The sequence below is a fragment of the Phasianus colchicus genome, chromosome 2 (genome assembly GCF_987193195.1).
Source record: "Phasianus colchicus chromosome 2, bPhaCol1.hap1.1, whole genome shotgun sequence".
Classification (NCBI taxonomy): Eukaryota; Metazoa; Chordata; class Aves; order Galliformes; family Phasianidae; genus Phasianus; species Phasianus colchicus.
In genome coordinates, this window is record NC_143437.1 from 96191948 (window position 1) to 96211751 (window position 19804).

General features: G+C 40.7%; 1 protein-coding gene across 1 annotated transcript in view; it reads left to right on the top strand.

The window, feature by feature from the left end:
* Window positions 1-393: 393 nt before the first annotated feature.
* TAF1B (TATA-box binding protein associated factor, RNA polymerase I subunit B) overlaps window positions 394-19804 on the top strand; it is a 45599-nt gene continuing 26188 nt past the window's right edge. The window contains exons 1-8 of the mRNA XM_031610714.2: window positions 394-535; window positions 1152-1250; window positions 1574-1661; window positions 3430-3527; window positions 3875-3970; window positions 4387-4519; window positions 7704-7860; window positions 13350-13449. Of these exons, the coding sequence (XP_031466574.2) occupies window positions 518-535; window positions 1152-1250; window positions 1574-1661; window positions 3430-3527; window positions 3875-3970; window positions 4387-4519; window positions 7704-7860; window positions 13350-13449 (789 nt within the window). The 5' untranslated portion in view covers window positions 394-517. The remainder of the gene's footprint in view (window positions 536-1151; window positions 1251-1573; window positions 1662-3429; window positions 3528-3874; window positions 3971-4386; window positions 4520-7703; window positions 7861-13349; window positions 13450-19804) is intronic.

Genomic DNA, 19804 nt, shown 5'->3' on the forward strand with positions numbered 1-19804 from the left:
AGAGGTGAAACCTCAATAGTGAAGCTCCCATGTCTCCCCAAAAACGAAACATCCGTGTCCCCTTTGTGAAGTTCCCCACGTTTCCACAGAAATGAGATTGGATATTAGGAAACATCTCTTCTCAGAAAGAGTGGTGAGGCAGTGGCACGGGCTGCCCAGGGAGGTGCTGGAGTCACCGTCCCTGGAGGCGCTCGAGGGATGCGAGATGCGGCACTGAGGGACGCGGTCAGTGGGCGCGGCGGCGCTGGGTTGTGGTCGCACGAGATGATCTTAGTGGTCTCCACCAACGTTAGTGATTCTGTGACTCTACGAAGCCCCCACGGTCACTCAGTGAAGCCCCACGTGCCGCCCTCCCGCCTCCGTCCCGGCCCGGCGCCGACGGACCGCGGGGACCGCATCCCCCGAGAGACCGGCGGGCAGGGCCGGAACGCAAGCGCCGGGGCTGCCGTTTCCGGGCCGACCGACGGCGCGGCTGCCACGGTGGGATCTCCGGAGCGGCTGCCCGGCGCTCAGCGGCATGGACGAGGAGGACGCGGTGCGGGGCGGGCGGCTCCGGGAGCGGCCGGTTTCGCCGGGCCGGAACGCGGCCGCGTGGGCGGCGCTGCGCCGCGGGGCGCTCGGTGGCTGCGGGCGGGGGGCGGGCTGCGGCGGGTGAGGCCCCGGCGGCGTTCCCGGCTCGGTGTCGGGTTGGGGCCCGGCCTGAGCGCGGAGCTGCCGGCACGCCCGCGGGGCTGGAGAAGCGCTCCCCTTCCTGCTGCTTTGTGGGCTTCCCTCACCCCTCCTCCCCCCCCCGGATTTCCCGGGGCACGGCTCTCCGTGCGTTGTGCAGGCGTTCTTCCACGTGTTTTGCGCGGTTCTGGAGATTCGTTCTTTCACCTCCAGGCCTCTGTTCCCCTTCCTGTTTCTGACGGGTGGATTACCGGGGCACTGACTTAGTTACCAGCTTCCCGTTATACTGAAGTTCACGTGCTGGTGCTTGCCGGCTCACACGTTGTCGAGCTAACAGCAAACACTGCCGCTACCCGTTGTCTGCATCAGCTCACCTCAAGGACGGGCATTTTCTGTAGCTAATCCTGAAGGCTGTGCTGCAGCCTGGCAGGGGGTTCTCTGCTGTACTTGAGCCTGTGAAACTATTTGTTTTTTCCTTTCAGGGAGGTTTTGCTGAGCGCTGCGCACAGTGTTCAGAAGTGAACTGGGGTCTCACTGATGGAGGCAGATTTTATTGCAGAACTTGCCACAATGTTATTGAGGTAAAAAGCGGAGCTGTTGGCCTTCAGATTGCTTTATTCTGATTACGTCCTGGTTTTTAGGTTACAAAAATGCTACATGGTGTGACCTGGGTGCCATAACACCACTGCCTGGATATGACTGTGCTGCAGCACGGCACCGCTGTGACACGCTGACATGTGACAGCTTTATGTCCAGGACAGTAATAACCTATTTTTGCTAATTCTGAATGAAATATTCTGTTTTAAGAAAACAGAACAAGTAATTCCATTACGTTTCATGATGGGGCAATTGATACAAATTAGGTCTGGCATTATCCTTGGTAGGATGTGTTATTGTTTTGCAGAGAACTCGAGAAGTTGTAAGCACCGATGTTATCCCTAATGCAAGAATCCAGACAATCTCCAAAGGCTCTAGAAGTCAGAAGAAAGCTGGTACGTACACAACACTCTGTGTTCTGCATAAGAGTGGATGCACTGCTTCACTGAGCACATTGTCTTCAACTGTGGCTGAAAGCAGATAGCTAAAAAGGACCAAGAACAGGAATGTAATGCATCCCCAGACACTGCCAGAGCCTTCAGCAGCCCCAGCCTCAGTGAGTTCCAGAGGCACATGTGGCCTCCATGAAGTTGGTAGATGTTGTGCGTTAGGCTTGGTGCTTCTGCCACTTGGATTTATGCAGGCTGCTGCTCACTGAAGATGGTGCGTGGTGTTCATTCAGACGTGGTGATTCCTCTATTCCTTCCTTGTGATGACTGTCACAAAAGAGCCGTGTGTGTGTGTAAGTGAAATGTGGCAGTGGTCCCACTCTCAAAATGTGTGCCCAGCTTGCCCTGTGGGCACTTGGCCCTGTAACCTACGCAGAGATTTACATGGATGGCATTTTGTGCACTTAGTGTAGCTAGCCTGAAGTAGCTCTGTGGTACATCTTTTATCCTGAGTCACTCTGCATTCATTTCATGATTCAAAAGAGCAGTAGCCATTATATATGGTGATATGCTGTGCATATTATAGTAGAGTTGCTGCTGGAGCTGTGTATGTGTTTCTGATGGCTGGAGAGTTGTTTTGCTGTTGTGGCCACTTCCAAAAAGAAAAATGCATTACAGTGCTACATGAAGCACGGAGCTATCTTCATCTCTGATAGGCTGACCTATCTTCACTGTACTGTGGTGGCAGGAGATGACTACATATCTTTGAAAAGAACAATTGTGGGAAGTTGAAGGGAGGAGTGAAGAAGGGCCTTAACCCCTCCACCTGCCTTTCTCCTGCATTGCTCCAGAAGTCAGTGCTGAGACTTCGTGCCTTTTACTTCTCATGTTGGGCTTGTCATTAGCAATCCCCGTGCTTCTTAGCTTCATATAGTCCCTTCTCCAAGTGCAGTTGCATGAGGCTATGACAGTTTATTTTCATACATGTGTAGGGTTAAGCTGTATCTGTGGTAAAACCAGAATCCTTAATGCAGAGGAGAAACTTGGGGCAGATAACTTCTAAGATGATGAGATGCAAGGTGTGATTGGAAGGAAAAATAATGAATAACAGCTATGGAGTGAGTGCAAAGAGAGTTGAGAGCTACAGAGGCATTTTTTTAAGACCAAGAGCATGTGGAAGGGATTTGTAAATATGGAGAGGCATGGTGGAAAGTAAATGTAGTGCTGTCTGAGGAAATAGTGAATAGATTGGAGCAGGCCTTAGGAAATTCATCTTATGCTGAGATGTGATAAGAGCTCTGAATGTCTGAGAAACTTTCAGTTAAACCTGTATGATTCCATGAGAGACAGTGGTGAAGAACACAATGATTTATATATATATTTTTTTTAATTTCTGCCTGATGAAGTACTGCAACGTAACGTGGTTTTTCATGCTCAAGATGGGGAAGAAAAGACATCTCATTTTTTCAACAACAGGTCCTACTTTAAAACTGGTCACTAGGCAACTCTCTCCTCATTTACAAATGCCATGTTAGAAATGATAGTGAAATATATTAGTACTTGGAAATGTGGTTAGAGCATCGCTTGTTCAGTAATATTTCTTCTTTCTTAAGCCTGTGAGTAAGTGGAAGTTAATGGAATATTCAGTGTAATGGTCTTTGCTCTCGTATCTGAAGTTATTTCAAAGAGATATGTCTCTGTCCTGGTACAAGATAACAGAATATTAAGTGGAAATACCTTGCTTAAGGTTTAAAAAACACTTTCTTTTTAATAGATGAAGGCTGGGAATGGTATGTTTGTGAAGGCTTTCAGCTGGTACTAAAGCAACAAGCTGAAGCTTTGGAAGCATTAGGAGTGTGTCCACAAATGAAGGTATGTAGAGATCGGTTTCAATCCTACAAACTGTGAGTTGTGCACACTGTGAGTGTGCAGTAGGGGTGTTATTTAAAGATACTATAATTTTCTGGGTAAATCAAATCCCTCTCTTAAAAAAAAAACAAAAACAACTGAGCACCTATAAACAAATTTAATAGTTATAAAATAGTTATAGTTATAAAAACAAATTTTCATAGTTACAAAACATGAATTAAAAACTGGAGGTAATGAAATCAGAGCTGGAATATTATTTAGGTTCCTGAGTTAGCAATTATAATCTGTTTTCTCAGAAATGAATGGTTTTCTGAACCTTGCACTAATCTCTGTCCATTTGTATTTACCAGGATGAAACTCTGTGCAATTTTTGGAGGCGTTACCTTCAGAAGAGCCAACAAGCATATTGCAACAGACCAGCTGGTGAAACTATCAAGGCATTATCAGTAAGTGAAAAGCTCAGATCCTACGAGATGTTGGTTATCTTTTTTAAAGAGTAACAACAAAAAACTTTCTTTAAGCTGCATACCTAACTCTCATTAATCTCACTTCAGTGAGAATGTCTTCTAAATGGAATACCACATGCCCAGTCTCCTGAAGTTACTTATTTTGTTAAACTTTGCTTCTATAAATTACCTCCTCTCTGGTCATTGTAACAGAATGGGATGTAACAGAATCACAAAGAAAATTTTTTTTCAAGGTTTTTTACATACTGGTGATTCATAGAGCAGGTAAATATGTGAACAGCTTGGGTTTCAACTTCGTGTACTAGATCTTCTATCTGTTCTGCTTTATTTGGTTTATTCAGATTAAACAGAGTAACTAACAGTAGATAATACTATGTCTTGTTTACAAAAAACAGGTATGTGATAGCAGTACAGATATGGACAGTGAACCAGAGCAATCTAGCCTGCTTCATTTTTTATCTGTCTCTGAAAGTGACGGAGATCTACAGACAGATTGCAGCTATGCCTCATCAGCTGGCAAGGCCTCAGGTAGGAGCAATGAAGTGAAGTATCTGGAAACCATTTTTGTACACGACTTGAGTAGAATTAATTGGAAGGACTTTTTGATGCATAGCTAGAAAGTGTAGAGTTTTCAATCCTATTTGCCACAGAGGTATTTTATATTCTATCTGTAGCAGAAGACTTCATTTTTTTTTTCCCTCTGAAGTTGAACGTGATCTGGAAATGCAGAGGGAAGTTGTATTTTTTAGCCATGTTGCCCCATGCATCCTCTCTGGAATGAGGAAAGAAAAAGCTATTTTATCTGCAAAGCTACATGTTCCTAACAAGTCCTAACTTCTGTGTTTAAAAACAAGAGTTGATTCTCTTGTTTTCTTTTTGTTCTTCTCGTTATGTGTTGTTTTTTTTTTTCCTGTCCCATATGTATTTTTCTATTTTTTCTCTTAATAGAGTTTTTGGTACTTCTGTGTCTCTTGTCCTGCATTATGTTTACTATCGTTATAGCCTTTCTCATCCAAAAGCTTGTATCATTCCTTCAGCTTCTCCTTTCTGTTCATAAATCAGCTTGAAAACTTTGACAGAATTCTAAACATTTTAATTAAAACATTACAGAAAATTGGAGTCTTTGGTGTTAGTGGGCAAGTGTAATCTCAGGCAGTGCTCTGATGTCTGATAATGGAAATACAACTCAAAGCATATTTGAACGTTTTTGCTTGCACTTTGAGTTTCTGATTGTTCTTTTATGCTTGATTCTTTGTTTGTCTTTTCCTTTGTCTGTTTCAGTGTTTGCTATTCCCATGGTATGAGGTCCTCTTTACATTCTACTTCTGTTCTTTTATGATACTGTCCGTCTACCATCCAAATAATATAATCTTGTCCTTCTATATTTTTCTCTTTATTTCATAAAATCCAGAAATGAAAACAGAATGAGAAACTTGAGCTACAGCAATTAGAAATTAAGAAACTTTAAGACTCTTGAATAGGATTAGAGAGGGGAAAATGGGGCAAAAATAGCAACACAAACTTTTGAGAACATAATGCAAGCACTTTTCATTCTAGTATACTAAAATGTTAAGATTTGCAGGTAAAAACTCTCTGTATGTTCACACACAGCCAATTCAGGGTGTTTTACAAATACATCTTAAGTAGGAAAGAACACAGTGAAAAAATTCTAGTGAAAATACTCAGTTGAATTCTTCCCTTTTAGATGTCTAAAGGAACTCCTTTCTTTTTTAGGAGTTGTGCCTGCTATATGTTTCTAAAAGTCAGCATTAAGATAGGCCATAATTTAATGTGTTCTCCTTGGTCTGTTGTTTTGGAGAACAGATTAACCTTTAAGTAGTCATACCTATTTCACTAAAAGCCTTTGAAGTAGATAAGAGCTCGGTGACAGTAAAAGCATATTTTGGAGCAATCAAAGAAGCACAGCAATTATTTACTGTATTGAAATTTGATACAAATAGTACTAGATGTGTTCTAGTAGACCATAAATTGTGGTGAAGATTGATTCATTTCCTCTTAGTGCCGTTTCTACTGAGTTGTTATTGCTACAGACTGGAAACATCAACACTCTCCTAAGAGGCTGTTCCAACATGCAATTGTTCTGGGTTTTTTTGTTTTATTATTTTTTGGTTATTTTTGTATAGGGATAATAGCAAATACCATTGAGTATAGTGCTGAGATATTGCTAGGGAAGCCTATTAAACTCTTAAATTATTAGATGTGTGTAATTGTATGTTGTCATGTCTTGCGTAAGCTACAAGAAATAAAAGGAAATTGTGTGCTATCATTAAAGCCACAAATATAATGAGGATTATTCTAAATTGAGTTGAATGTGAAATTAATAATGAAGCTTCAGTCGTGAAGCTGCCTAAGCACATGTATCCATGTAAAAGGTGAAACTGTTGACTAAAAGGATTAACTGAAGGCTGCTGCCTTTATTCTCCAGCACACCTATACCCAACATTCATCTCAGGATCCTCTCATCTAGTCTGTGTCCCCTGCCTGCCGTCTCTTTAGTCCTGCTGTCCCTCTTTTGAGGAGCCAGTAGGTGGCATCAAAGACTAATTCTGACTCAGAGACACAATACTTGCAGTTCTGCCTGCCAGTGTGTCAGTGGGTGCCAGACCTCTGCCTGCTGCCACCTCCCAGACCTGGGTTTCACCTACCAGCAGAGCTGCCCAGCTCCCTGCTCAGGCTGCTCGCTGTGAACCTGCAGCTCCCAGCTTGGGAGCTGTGCATCAGTCTTCACACTTCCTGCCCACGCTGGGGAACTGTGGGGAAGTCACTACAGAGTCAGAGTTGATGTTTTGTGTTGGTGTGCTTTAGAAACGAAACACTTCCGTTTATCCTGGCATATTCCATGATGTAGGGAAGAAGAGCTTTTCAGTTTTTGTTCCTCCTTTCCTGAACTCTAAGGTTTCACTGCTGAAAAGGTTCCTAACTCGTAAGTCAATCCCATAAATCAAGTTTCTCATTGCTGCTTCTCTCTGTTTAGTGATTCATCTCAATAAGAATATAGGAAGGTTTGGTTGTTTTGTGGTTTGTTTTGGTTTTCTTTAACCTTCTTTACCATTTGATACTTCTGTGTTCTCAAGTTCTTCTTTTTTTTTTTTTTAATTGAATTTAAATTAAAAAATCCCAACAACCTACTTTATGGAAGATGGATACACACCTTAACTTCAGTAAAGTCTCTGCAGTGTAGATTGTGTTCTTGTTAAAGCTCTGACAGTGTAGAAGCTTAAAACTGTGTTTTAATCCCCATCTCCAAGGTGTTTGTTTAAGCACACGGAATTTTTCCTCATTTCTCCACTGCTTCCTTATCTGTCAAATGGAAAATACTGTTTCCAGCTCATGACTGTGATTGAACTCAGACTTCTGAAAAGCTGGGAAGTGTCGCTCCCACCAATAGGTCCAGAGACCAAAAGGTTCTGTTTTTATGGGTTCCTGAATGAGGTCTCTTTTCATGTGATCCAGTGTTTCAACTGAGATAGCTGTTTAGGGGACAGGTTGTTGTCTCATATAATGGCAAATGAATAAATTAGAGTGAAGCAGTTTAGCAGTAAATAACTGCAGAGTAATGATTTGGGAATGTTATTAGTTGCTGAACAAGAGTACTTGTGTGTTCCTTTGTCTTGTTTTCTGTACCCTATGGATTGTGTGTATGTTGTATCAATTACTTTTTTTTCTCTTCTGTTTTTAACACAAACCAAAGAAAGCACCTCTGTATGCTCTGGGTCAGTAGATGGTAGCTTGTACGTAAGGAAGAACCGAAAGGAGAAATTGAGGATGTCAATGCCAATGACCCTTTCGTTTTGTTACATGGCATTACTCTGGCTGAAAGAACCAATGACGTTATCTGAGCTCTTAAGGTATGAATGGTCTCAGCTGAGATGATTGTTGCTTTTATAACTAATTTTTTTTTTTTTTTAATGGGACCTTTACTGTTACCTTGTTACTAATTTGTTATGTGAGTTACCTTATGTTTAGTATCCATAACTATGCTCTGACACAAGAATTTGTGCAGCTGCTTCGTGAGAACATTCTCTTCCATTGTTTGCACTGAAACTCAAAGACCTGCAAGGCAGAAGGTTTAGGAGCTAAAGAAGCTTTTTGTCCTTCTCCTTTGAAATTTCTTTAGATCCACTGGAGTGGTAGGCATGGTCACATTTTTGCTATTTTTGCTGTTGTCAGCATGCCAAAATTAAATGAGTAAATGTTCCCTGGGACTTGCGTCAGTGTCATCATGCAAACAATGCCAGCAGTATACAGAGATCTGGAAGGTAACTCAGTAGCTTCACATAATGGAGTGGGGCTCAGAAATTAATATAGCGAGTTCTTCTTTGTCTTTATATCTTTGTATCTGTAATCATCAGAGTTCAGAATAAAGAGCTTTTAATATGGTAGATATAAAACAATGTAATGATATAGTTTGATGCTAAATATGGGGATTGTCAAGCTATTAGTGACAGTGTTGTTCTTTTTTCCCCCCTACGATGTATATAGGAGTATATTCCTTGTTTTCTTAAGGGATTAAGCTGTCAACTTTTTTCTGTTGTTAGTAATAAATATTTTAAATCAGACCAAAGCAGCTTACATTCAGAAATTCTTAGGGCTACTCTGTAAGACCTTTTGTATGGTGATATTTTTTTAACTGTTGTTGAAGTACTTTCCATTTCCAGAAATATGGGGAAAATGTCTTTTTCTTTTTGCCAAAATGATCAAGTAACTGTAGGTGGGCAGATCAAATTGCACTTGGACAGAATAAGGAAAAACTGATTCAAGATTCAGTTGATAAGATAGACTTCAGTTGTTGAATTTTAATTTTCTTTTCAAGTGTATAACCTGTGGACTAAAAGACAAGGCAATACTTGTGATGGATATAACTAGTATTGCTGCTGAAAGTTTAATGCAAGGTGAGTTTATCCCAGTGCCTGATATGCCTCTCTGGATGCCAAACCCCCTGCACTTTGCTAGCTTTGTACAAGCTTTCTGAGAGCAATGAAAAGTGCATTCAAGGCAAGAGAGGCTTGTGTTGAACTATAGCAATTAATACTGGGTACACTAAACTGATTAAACTGATGTTTATCCTTTGATTTAAGTTCAGGGGATGGCTGTTGCCTTCATCAATCACAATCACACAAACTGTTGCATGTTTGCATAACTGGATATGCTGTTGCGTAAACGGTGCTTCTAAAGTGTTCAGCAACATGCCATAGCATTCAGAACTCAGAGTAAGTACCCTGCAGTACAGAAGTAAATACTGAGTAGGTTAATAAACAGCAGAAATCAAAACCAGCTTTCAGTTAGAAGGCAAAAAAAAAAAGCTGTGAAAGTCAGTTGTAAGTCAGAATAGATTGCAGTAGTGAGATGGACTGTGTTGATTTCATATTAATGGTGTATTGTTGTGTTTGAGTCTTCAAAATCTGGAGACTGCAGAAAAGATCCAAGAAAATTCAGAACCTGGAGAGCAGCATCCTTTGTCTTTGTAAAAAAAGTAGAAATCAAGTACCAAATACAGCAGAGAAAAGCAAAATCAGAAACTAATAACTGGAAACTGAGTTAAGATGATTTGAAAGAATGTATCATTTAATTAGGGACAGTGTATGGGTTTAGTACACTCTATATAAGGCCATGAATCTAGTGGGGGCTCAGAATGATTCGGTGACTTTAAATGCACTGAACATAAGAAGTGAATTAAATGCAAAAAGTGATGTTTAAAAGAATGCCGTTTGTATTGCAAAGTTTTACAGTAGTTATAGGAGACTGTAATTACATTATCATGTTTCCCTCCCTACCCTTAAGGTCTTTGCCTTTCATAAGCTTGATGAAGAAGGGGAGAGAATTCTAAACCACGTGAACTGCCATCAAACTTTTGTTTTCTGACAGCTGAATATTTAAGCTCAAAATTCAGACAATGTTAACATTTTTGCATGTGTTGAGATACAGATCAAAACAGCGACAGAGCAGAGATGAAAACATGGAATATTCAGCGTTACCTTTAAAATCTTTGTAAGCAAACTGTGTTATTTAAACCATCTGAATTACAGTTGTGCTTCAAAGTTCTGCCTTGTTTTGTCCTCAGTTTGGTTTTCTCCCTGCCTGCAGTCAGCTGACTCCCGCTCCTCCCTTGTGACACATGCTTAGGCACCACACTGCGGCAACCTGCCAAGTTTTAAAGGATTTACTACACCAAAAATACGCTCCTCCTCGCTACTTGACACACTTAGCAGAAAAACACTACAATTACCTCCTGTGGAAGGGACATTTTTGGTTTAAAAATAACATTTTAACAAACTTCTGCTCTAGTCTGCATAATAGTAAATCCTTTCCCGCTGTGAGTAATCCCACAACGCTCTCTCTACATGCAGTATTCTTTAACTAATTAATAAAATGGGGATTTTGTGGAGGGGGAAGAAAATTGAGGTGCTAGGCTTTGAGAGGCTGAGAACTACTGCTTCTCAAATGAGGTTATACCCGGCTACTCCGGCAAGACTGAACTTGCAATCAGTTTGTGGCATTGCTGTGTGGCTTTAACAGATGCATCGTTTCCTTGTAGTATGCAGGATTTTCTTTGCACTTAGCCCTGACTAATGTATGCTGCTGCTGTAATTAAAAGCACATGTGCTGTGCGCTGTATGAGCCATTCAGGCACTTCACTGATACAACTTTGTGCTGCGAGTGTTTTGATCACCCATCTGTTAAATGACAGGGCTGGAAGAACAGGAGGCAGTTAAACTATTCTCAATTCCATTCCAAATCCAGGCTTTTCGAGTAAGCGTTAAAATCCTGAATCATTGGCATGTTGCGTTCATAGCAGAGTATTTATGCTGTTTCAGGGATTTTTGAAACATAGAAACAGCTTTCCACCTGAGAGAACAGCATGTTTTTTGCACGGAGACGGTAATTTCAGGCTAGGATAGGTGCCGTCATTGTTTTTTCAGCAGTTGCAATGCTTTGACGTGGTAAAGCCGAGTTAGTGAGAACTTTTAAGAGCAAAAAACCAAAAACACACAACCACCACTTTTGTAGGTGTTGTTTGTCTCTTGTATTGCCTCATGCATAGATACTGCTTGTTTTCTCTTGTGCTGGGCGCTAGCGTTCACCCAGCTGTTGATACATTGGCTGAAAGCAGATCAGAAAACTAATTTTGCAGAAGAAAGTTTCAGTGGGCGTTTTAGTGCCGTGTAATTTGCTTCAACATGATCCCTTTCCACGTTGTGCTGGCAGTAATGTCAGCAGTCTGGAAATCTGTCTGTTTTAAGTCAAACCCTAGAAAACAAAAGACTGTTTTCAGTCTAATCCTCAGTAGAAGCGACACAAGTGCTTTTGTCAGCAGGGAGGAGGCAGGAGTGTGATGCAGAGGGCAGCAGGGAGGGTGGGATTTCCCATTTGGGAGGCAGCAAGCTGTTACGGGTGGTTTAGCTGCAATCGAGGCCACACCACACCCTCTGCCTTGATTGTTTGTCCTCCAGCTGGTGCTGTGCTTGCTCAGGAGTTGCTGCTCTCAGTTTCTTGGAGCCACCTTTCAGATCTGGCAGCTAATTTTGTGAGTTCTCCCTACCAGGTGTCGCTCAGCGCTTGCAATCAGCTGAGCTGCTTGTGTGCTTCCCTCCTCCTGGCACTGCAAAGCCAGTTGTGGCACTTGTGGGAGCTGCCTGTTAGCCTCTGATTGTTAGATGACAGCAATAAACCCTTCTTTCCTTCTGATAGTAGGGTGACAGGAATGCTTCTGCTGCTGCTGTGAGTTAAATTTGTGGAAGAGAATGGTAAGCCCCAGGAGCACACAGCTGGAACAGGAGGAGGAAAGTAACAACTAGTTACATCGAACTTTTTGGTTGTTTCAGTCCATTTTGTCGAACCATTCCTCAGGCTGAAGTTCAGTTTATTGCAGTTTGGCTGCACAGAGCTGCTGGTGGCTGCTCAGCACATCGGGCAGGGTGGCAGGCACACAGCGGGTGCTGGTCTGGGTGGTAACCTCAGCAAGCACGTGGGGCAGCACACATTGCCAGTTGTAGTAACTGGCTCTTAAAACAGAATCTTAATCAGTTTCCTTATACATACTCTAATACCTAGCAGGGGGTGATGAAGGTGCTGTAGTGGAAAAGAAAAGGTGGGTTTGTGCCCTGCCGTGTGTGGGGGGAGAGGTGAGCGCTCTGTCAGAGAGGATGTTGTTCTGCCTTGGTCTTGTTTTGTTCTCCAGACACGATGTGAGTGGCAGTGACAGATGGTTGTGTGCTATGAGGAACTTGGTCAGCTGCTGGGAGGGGACCTCTCTGGTGATCAGGGCGTGCAGGTCCTGTCCTCTGCTGGGAGCAGATGCAAAGCCTGGCTTTACCAATACTGTAGGAGTTTGTAGACCTTGCCAGTCTGTGTAGCAAGATCAGAGGGATGTTGTGCAGAAAGAAGGCACAGCTGGCACAAGGGAGAAAACTGTTCTCAGATCTGATACAATTTAAAGAACAGTCTGGTCTGTTTGAAGTGTTAACTTAGTCCAATCTAAATTATTACTCAAATTCTGCAGAAAAGTAATCCAGGAAAGCAGTTCTGAGCCCTATGAAAGGCTGTCAGTAGGTGCTAATCTGGAACGAGAGCAGTGCCCATTCTGTCACGAAGCTCCAGGCTTGATCAGTGCTTGCTTTGCCTGTTGTGAGCATCAGTATTGGATGAGCACAGGGTTTGGAGGTGCTGGTGTCTTGTTACTGGTAGGTGTTGCTGAGTCCCACAGTAAGGATGTGGAAAAAAAAAAAAATCCAAAATACTACAGTAAACTACACATCAGTTTATAATGAAAAATACATTATTCGGGTGCAAGTTCAAAATAAATGATTTTGGATTTTATGAATATGCAAAATAATTTCTTGCTGAAATTATATTTTTTTTCTTGATCAGACTACAGAATGTAATTATCAGAGTTGTGGTTCTGGGTGTGTGTCCATAATTCTCTGACTCCCCCCCCACGTTGCCTCACTCAGAGCAGAAAGTGTTTCATCTTCAATTTGTAAAATTTACTTACAGCATTAACGTTTTGAAAGAAAGACAAGAAAGCAAGCAAGGAGTTTCAAAAACACAGGAGCTGAAGAACGTGTAGAAAAAACTGCATGCAAGCCTGCTGACTGTAAGCTTGGTGATGGTAACATCACCATTTGTCAGTCATAGCTGAGCTTGAATTTAAAGGCCTGTTAAAGGGTGGAACTGATGTTCATCCTGTGGAGCATTTACAGGTGTGGAATTCAGATAGTATTGCTTAGGCAGTATAATACAGACATTGTTTTGAACCAGAAATTGATACATGGATTAATTGTAGAACAAGCATGCTTTTGTTGTGCTGACTGCTATTTGTGTTCGCTTTTTTACGCAGGTTTGTTGTTGAAGGTCATATTCCATATTTCAATGCTTATCAGCACTTTCCAGAGAAGATGAAGTTATACGGCCTTGATCTTAGGATCTTTTGTGTTGAGGTAATTTTTTTTTCTTTAATTAATAGATGAAAAACAAACAACCAGCTAATTTATCTTGTGGTATTTTAATTTTTGATTAATGTACTAATAAATTGATTAAATCTATTCTTACATTGTAGAGTTCAGGTTTCACATTATTGGAGTCTGTGCAGAATGCAGTGCAATCAGAGACCCTCCATGCTTTAATTGTTAACCAGTCTAATTAGGCTGATTACATAAGTTAAAACAAATTCAGTAAGTACTTGTTGAGAAAAAGGTATTCCAAACTTCTGTTGGAATGTTCAGAAACAGGATTTGGTTTCATGTCTGAGGGCTGCGTGGTATTTGTGTAAAACTACCAAAAAACCTTCATCTTCATTCTTTTGGATCTGTGCCTCTCAAAGTGGTTACACAGAACTTGAGATTTGGCCCCAACTAAATAAAAAACGAACAAAAATCCCAATTAAAGTTTTTGCGTGAGCTGTAGCCATAGAACTTGTACCACACCTCATAATGGAAGGTCTGGTTTGCAGAAAGGAGATCACAATTGCCCAGGGAGGATCCCAGACATTTTTGACTACGTGATTGGGCTGAAAATTGCAAAAGAAAACATCAAGGTGTTTCCTAGATCTTATGTTTCAGAACCGATCTTACTTCTCATTGCAACACAGAGATTACCAATCATTTATCCACCTGTATCCATTCTTGACATCTGAGTTTTGAGATATTCAGGAGACCAGGTGGTTGTCCTGGAGCAGGAAGTCGGATTGTGCAGTACTCAATCCTCAAAGCACAGCCTATGTTTTTTTCTCCTTCGTGTTCTGTATATGGTGTTCTATAGACAGTTATCCTCAATGTCTTCTCTGATAGTGGCAGGACAAGAGGGAATGGCTTTAAACTAACAGAAGGGAGATTTAGGTTAGATGTTAGGAGGAAGTAATCTACTCAGATGGTGGTGAGGCCCTGGCACAGCTGCCCATAGAGCTGTGTGCCCAATCCCTGCAGGCACTCATTGCCAGGTTGGGTGGGCACTGGGCAACCTGAGCTGATAGGGGGCAGCCAGCCCATGGCAGGGGTTGGGTGGGCGGGCTGTGAGGTCCCTTCCAACCCAACCATTCTCTGATTCTGTGGAAAAACTTTTTATCAAATTATGGTCATTAAAGCATCTTGCATGCCTTGTTATTCATGTCATTATTTGTTGCATTTCAAGTCTGGTGAATGCAAACTGAGAATATTTTCAAAAACGTAGCTGTTTCACAAGGTTTTTCAGTAGTTGTTTGGGTTTTTTTTATTATTTTCTTAACCATTTTTTTAGTAAATTTAATTGTGTCCTGTGCTGGCTGACTGCAACCCAAAGTTTAATCAAGTAGTGGTTACGTGGTTGCTTAAGGTACAAAATCATAATAAGCTACCATCTTATCAGTTAAACATAGATGAATTATAACTCAGTAAGAGTTACCATAGATATAAGTGCTCTCAGTGGCTTAAAAAACTATTTTCAGTAACAGTTTTCCAGGTATCCAGCATATACTGAATTTGTGAAAAGCTGAAGTTATTAGAGCTTTAAAAAAATAAATGCAATAGTTACTACAAGGTGAGTCGCTTCTACTTTCTATCTACATAGTTGTGTATATGTCCAACATTTTTTACTCTTGTTGTCATTCAGTTGTTGGAACTGAATGCAAGGAACATAGCTTGTCTTAGTGTTTCCAGCCAGTGAGTTTCAGTGCTGTGTGTAATGCAGGGATGGAGTCTATGTCACTGATGGTATTTCACTGTCTTGCTCGCAATTTAGGAGTTGGAGATGATGAAAGAACTTTGTATCTGTCATGGGAAGAGGGGCTGAGGGAGCTGAGTTTTTTTTTTATCCCTGAGCAGGGGCTTCACTGCAGCAAAATGAGTAAGTGCTCAATAGGCAGGAGTGCAGATGGAATCAGATACTTTTCACTGAACATCAGAGACAATGGGCAAGACTCATTGAGCACATTTTGGGAAAACAGGAGCTTTAATTTAAACATAAGATTTTCTAATGTTTTGGTTGTTTTTTTTTTTTTAACATACTGTAAGGGTGACTGAACACTGGAACAGGGTGCCCAAAACTACTGTAAAGCCTCCATCTTTGGAAATGCTCAAAGCCTAAGTGGACACTGTCCTGAGCAACCTGCTGTAGTTGGCCCTGCTTTGAGCAGGGGATGGGCTCAGTGATCTCCAGGGTTTCTTTCTGATCTTCATGGTGTAGCATGCCTTGTATTCTCTGTCACATCTTCAGTGTCGGTGGCAAATAAATTATGCAGGATTTAGTAATGGAACAGCTAATAAGAAGGGTATTTTCTGTATTTTTGCATTCTGCACAGGATGAGCTTTGCTTAAAACTATCCACAAAGGTTTCTGTTTCTGGACCTGTTAGACAAATGTGTCTGGCCATAACAGGAGATAAGTACTATCTCACCAGTATTTTATGAAGGATAAAAGTTCTTTATTCAAGAGCTTTGTGTAAAATGGGAAATGAATTATTTATCTTCCATATGTATTCATTTTTCCCATTGCTCTTGTTTTTAAGCCTTCATTTCATTACACATCCATTGTGCTATCCCTTCCTCTATTAAAATCATGTGTGTTAAAAGTTTAGCATTCGAGAAGTGGGTTTTATCTAAAAGTGTGTTCATGAGGCAGACAGCAGCAGTAGCAGGATGTTCCTGCTGAGTTCTTAATTCGGAATTTCTAAGTTCCCAAGACAGCAGAAGAAAGGAGATGTTCATCTTCTGCTGCGGGGGGTGGAGAAGCTATTTGCTAAAGCAGACTCATAGCAGTCTGCAGAATATTTGGGTTTTTTCTTTCTTGATGACTTTTTCTATGGAGGAAACCAAGGTTTTTTTCTTCCTATTAGCAATTCAGTTAACTACAGTTAATCCCTCCTCATCTGAAGGCATTTGCTGCAGTTAACGCATCTTTGATGAACAGTCATCTCTTTTAGGTGGAAATCATTTTTGTTTCCTTATTGCAGAGGGTATTTATCTTTAAAAGCCTGCTAGTGTAGGACTTAAAACTACCTTGTAAATCAGTAGTAACATATATAAAGCTCTGTGGCTAATTTGATTTCAGCTTTCTTTTCTGTTCTTTTTTGATAGCATTTGTCCTCTGGTGAAGCACCACACCAATTCTTTTCTTTTTTTTTTTTTCCATTCCTGCTTGATTGCAGGTTGATATTTTATTATTATGTTGTGTGTCTGGGAATCATTTTTGGTTTGATTCTCAGGTTATTGATGCACACTCAAACTTACATGTCTGTAGGTAAGCAGATGACTCCCATGGCTGTTGTGCAACTTGATTTACCAAAGTATTGAAGATAACAGACACGTCAGTTTGGAGTATGTGCTGTGTAGAACAGGATAGGTGTAGCCTCATAAATAGCTTTCGGATCCGGTTGTTCCGAAGAGCTCCTGGAATGGCCTTCGTTTTAGACGCACGAGTATCCAGGCTTGGCGAAGAGCCAGATGTGTGACCTTGGTGAAGTTCCCTTCCTCCAGTCTCACCTGTGGCATTCAGATAGCTCTTTTCTTCCTAAACCTGTTAAGAACAGCTTTTTTTCTAAGGGATGAAGGACTAGGAGAGAATGGATGGTCAGTGAATGTTGGTCGGTCCTGTTCAGAGGGGGCCACTGAACACTTCACTTTACAGAGTAGTGTTGATACGCTGTGTGTCCTAGGACTCTTCAAATCAGTTTATTTTCTGGTTGGTTTTAATTTTGTTCTTAATTGTCTTCACCTACTTTCATCATTGATTTCTTCATCATTGCTTCCTGTACTATACTGAGTTGCTGTGATTTGCTCTGCCTTCACCAGATTTTTCCCTATACATTTAAACTTTTTCCCTTATATTTTACTCCAGTAAGTGTTCTTATGGTGTCTTCTCTTTCATTTTTTCCATTCTTATTTTTCAGCCTCGCTGAAAAGCCTTCTGTTATCTCTTTCTTCTCCCTGACACTGTCTGTCTTTCATGCTTAATAGCTCATCATTCAGCATTAAAACGATACCTGTTGTCTGTGCCAGTAATTCTGGGCAGTTCTCCATTGCAATCAGTTTAATGACAATTTTGATTTGTATTTATGATCTGATGTTGGCTTTGATAGGAAAAGGAAGAGCTTGAAAAGCAGTGCATATATTTGGTGCCCTGAGAAAAGGTGTAATTCATCCCGAGTCTTCCTTTCCCTCAAGTAAGGAGTGCTAGGTGTTGGGATAGGCGTCGCAGTGTCATTCTCAAGTGGGATGGAAGATTCTTAAGCTTCTCTCAGAATGTGCTTCTTCGGTGCAGAGAGTTTTATTCTGTGATTCTGTGGTTTTTTTTTGAGTTGGAGGAGTATATATCTTGCACACATGCATGCGCACATCCTCTCTAGCTTCGATTATTATGTTTCTTCCTGCTTTTGATTGTGAAAGGCTTGCTGTAAGCACTGGCAGATGAACTTCTCTACACTGAAACTCTTCGAGTCTTTGCTTATTTCTTTTACAGCAGTCTATAGATTGTATTTTCTTCCCGTTCTTATGATTTTATTTACTTTTATTTTTCTTAATTCTTAGCAGTACTTTTGTATCTATGTGTATCCGTTGTATTAAAGACAGTTGTGTTTTGCTTCTTTGTTCTGCATGCCTTTTTTTCTTTTTTTTCCAGTGGAGCAGCTGTTCCTGTGTTTGAGGTGTTAGGATCATGAGTCCCCCAGTGGATTTCTGTTGCCTTTTTATTCATTTGCTCCCCATATTTCAGCTAGCTTTCCATAAACAAGGAGAACGCTCTTTTCAGAGAAGCAGCAGCTGTAGATATCCTTGTTGGAGCTGAAGCTTCCACTGGCTCTCTCTCCTTATGACCTTATGAAGGTCGCTTGACTGACAGGGTATTTTTAGCTCCCATTTTTCCCATTGTCATTGTACTGTTTTCTTCAGAATCCATGCCAGGCTAATCATTGTAGAGTTCCTGAATCTTCCCGTTTACATTTTTTAATATTAATTTTGTGTGTCCTTTGATCTTCAGAATTTAAGATATTTAAAAAAACAACATTTGTGTTTCAGAGAACTCCTGAGTTATTTCCTTGAAGCTTCTTGTGTGTAAATTTCCTAGGCCTATCCTTTGTGAAATACTTCATTTTATCAGATACTGTTTTACTTTTTTACAGGCATAAATTTTCTCTGCCTTCCATATTATTTTAACAGGATGGATTCTTGTTCTTCTTCCAGTTACAGAACAAACTTTCTTTTTATTCCTCTTTGTTTCACAGCTTGCCTATTTACCTTGAAATTAAAGGTTCTTTTGGTGATGGTGGATTTTTATTTTTGTCTACTTTCTTTGCTGTGTATAGCTTAGTTGCCTTCACCTTTGATTTCATTGCAGAATATCTACAGTGCTGTTTCTTGCCTCTTTTATCCGGGAGATTGTTGTTGAGTTGTGCTCTCCTGTTATGTTCTCCCACTGTCTCAAAAAACCAAGAGCTGTCAGGTATTATTAGTGAGCAACCAATACTGTGTTTGGAGAGGCCTAAGTACATCCTTTTAAGTCAGGAGCTGGGGATTTTTGTATATTTTACTGTCATAACTGAGGTTTAAATTTGGAATTTGTATCCTTGTGCTGCTCAATGTTGGACCCCTTTGCTTCCAGGTTTGCGATGGATCTATAATGATGATCTCTTGTCTTACAGCATGGCTACGTGTTGCTGAATTTTACTGTGATGGCAGATGTCAAACCTCAGATTTTGCCCTTATTTCTAATTATTGTGATTATAGGCAAAATTATAATGGGAATACAATTGTTAATACTTTAACCTATAGACATTTTTGCCTTGTGACCACCTAATAATTTAGCTGCTCAGTGAGAGCTGTTTTGAATAAAATAGGGTTGCACCACACATGCATATTTGAATCAACTCAGCATTGTTCAAGCATAGTAAAATCAGTTTTGTTTTGTAAATTTAGCTGATGAGTTTAAGAAGTTTAATACGCCTCCTGGTTTTGATTTCCCTGTGAATATTGGGGGCAGAAGAACTGACAATTAGCCTGGAGGAAAGTATAAAATGGGAGGATTTCTCATGGGTTAAGAAAAGAAAATTGCTAAAAACTTTGATGGTTACCTACTGTATACAACAAAAACTAGAATTTGGCTGTAGTCTTGAGGCTTCAAGGATAATGGCTCAATCTTAGAACTAATTTAACATTTATTCCTCATTAATTTCTAATAATCTTTGTCAAAGTGTAAAGGAGTTAGTGTAATTTATGCTGTTAGGATTGATTGAATAATGAAGGTATGCTATGACCAGAGGTAGAATCAGTATCACAGGTTTCTTGAAAACTAGTTCTTTGCATTTATGGTACTGAATGGAGAATGTTCATCA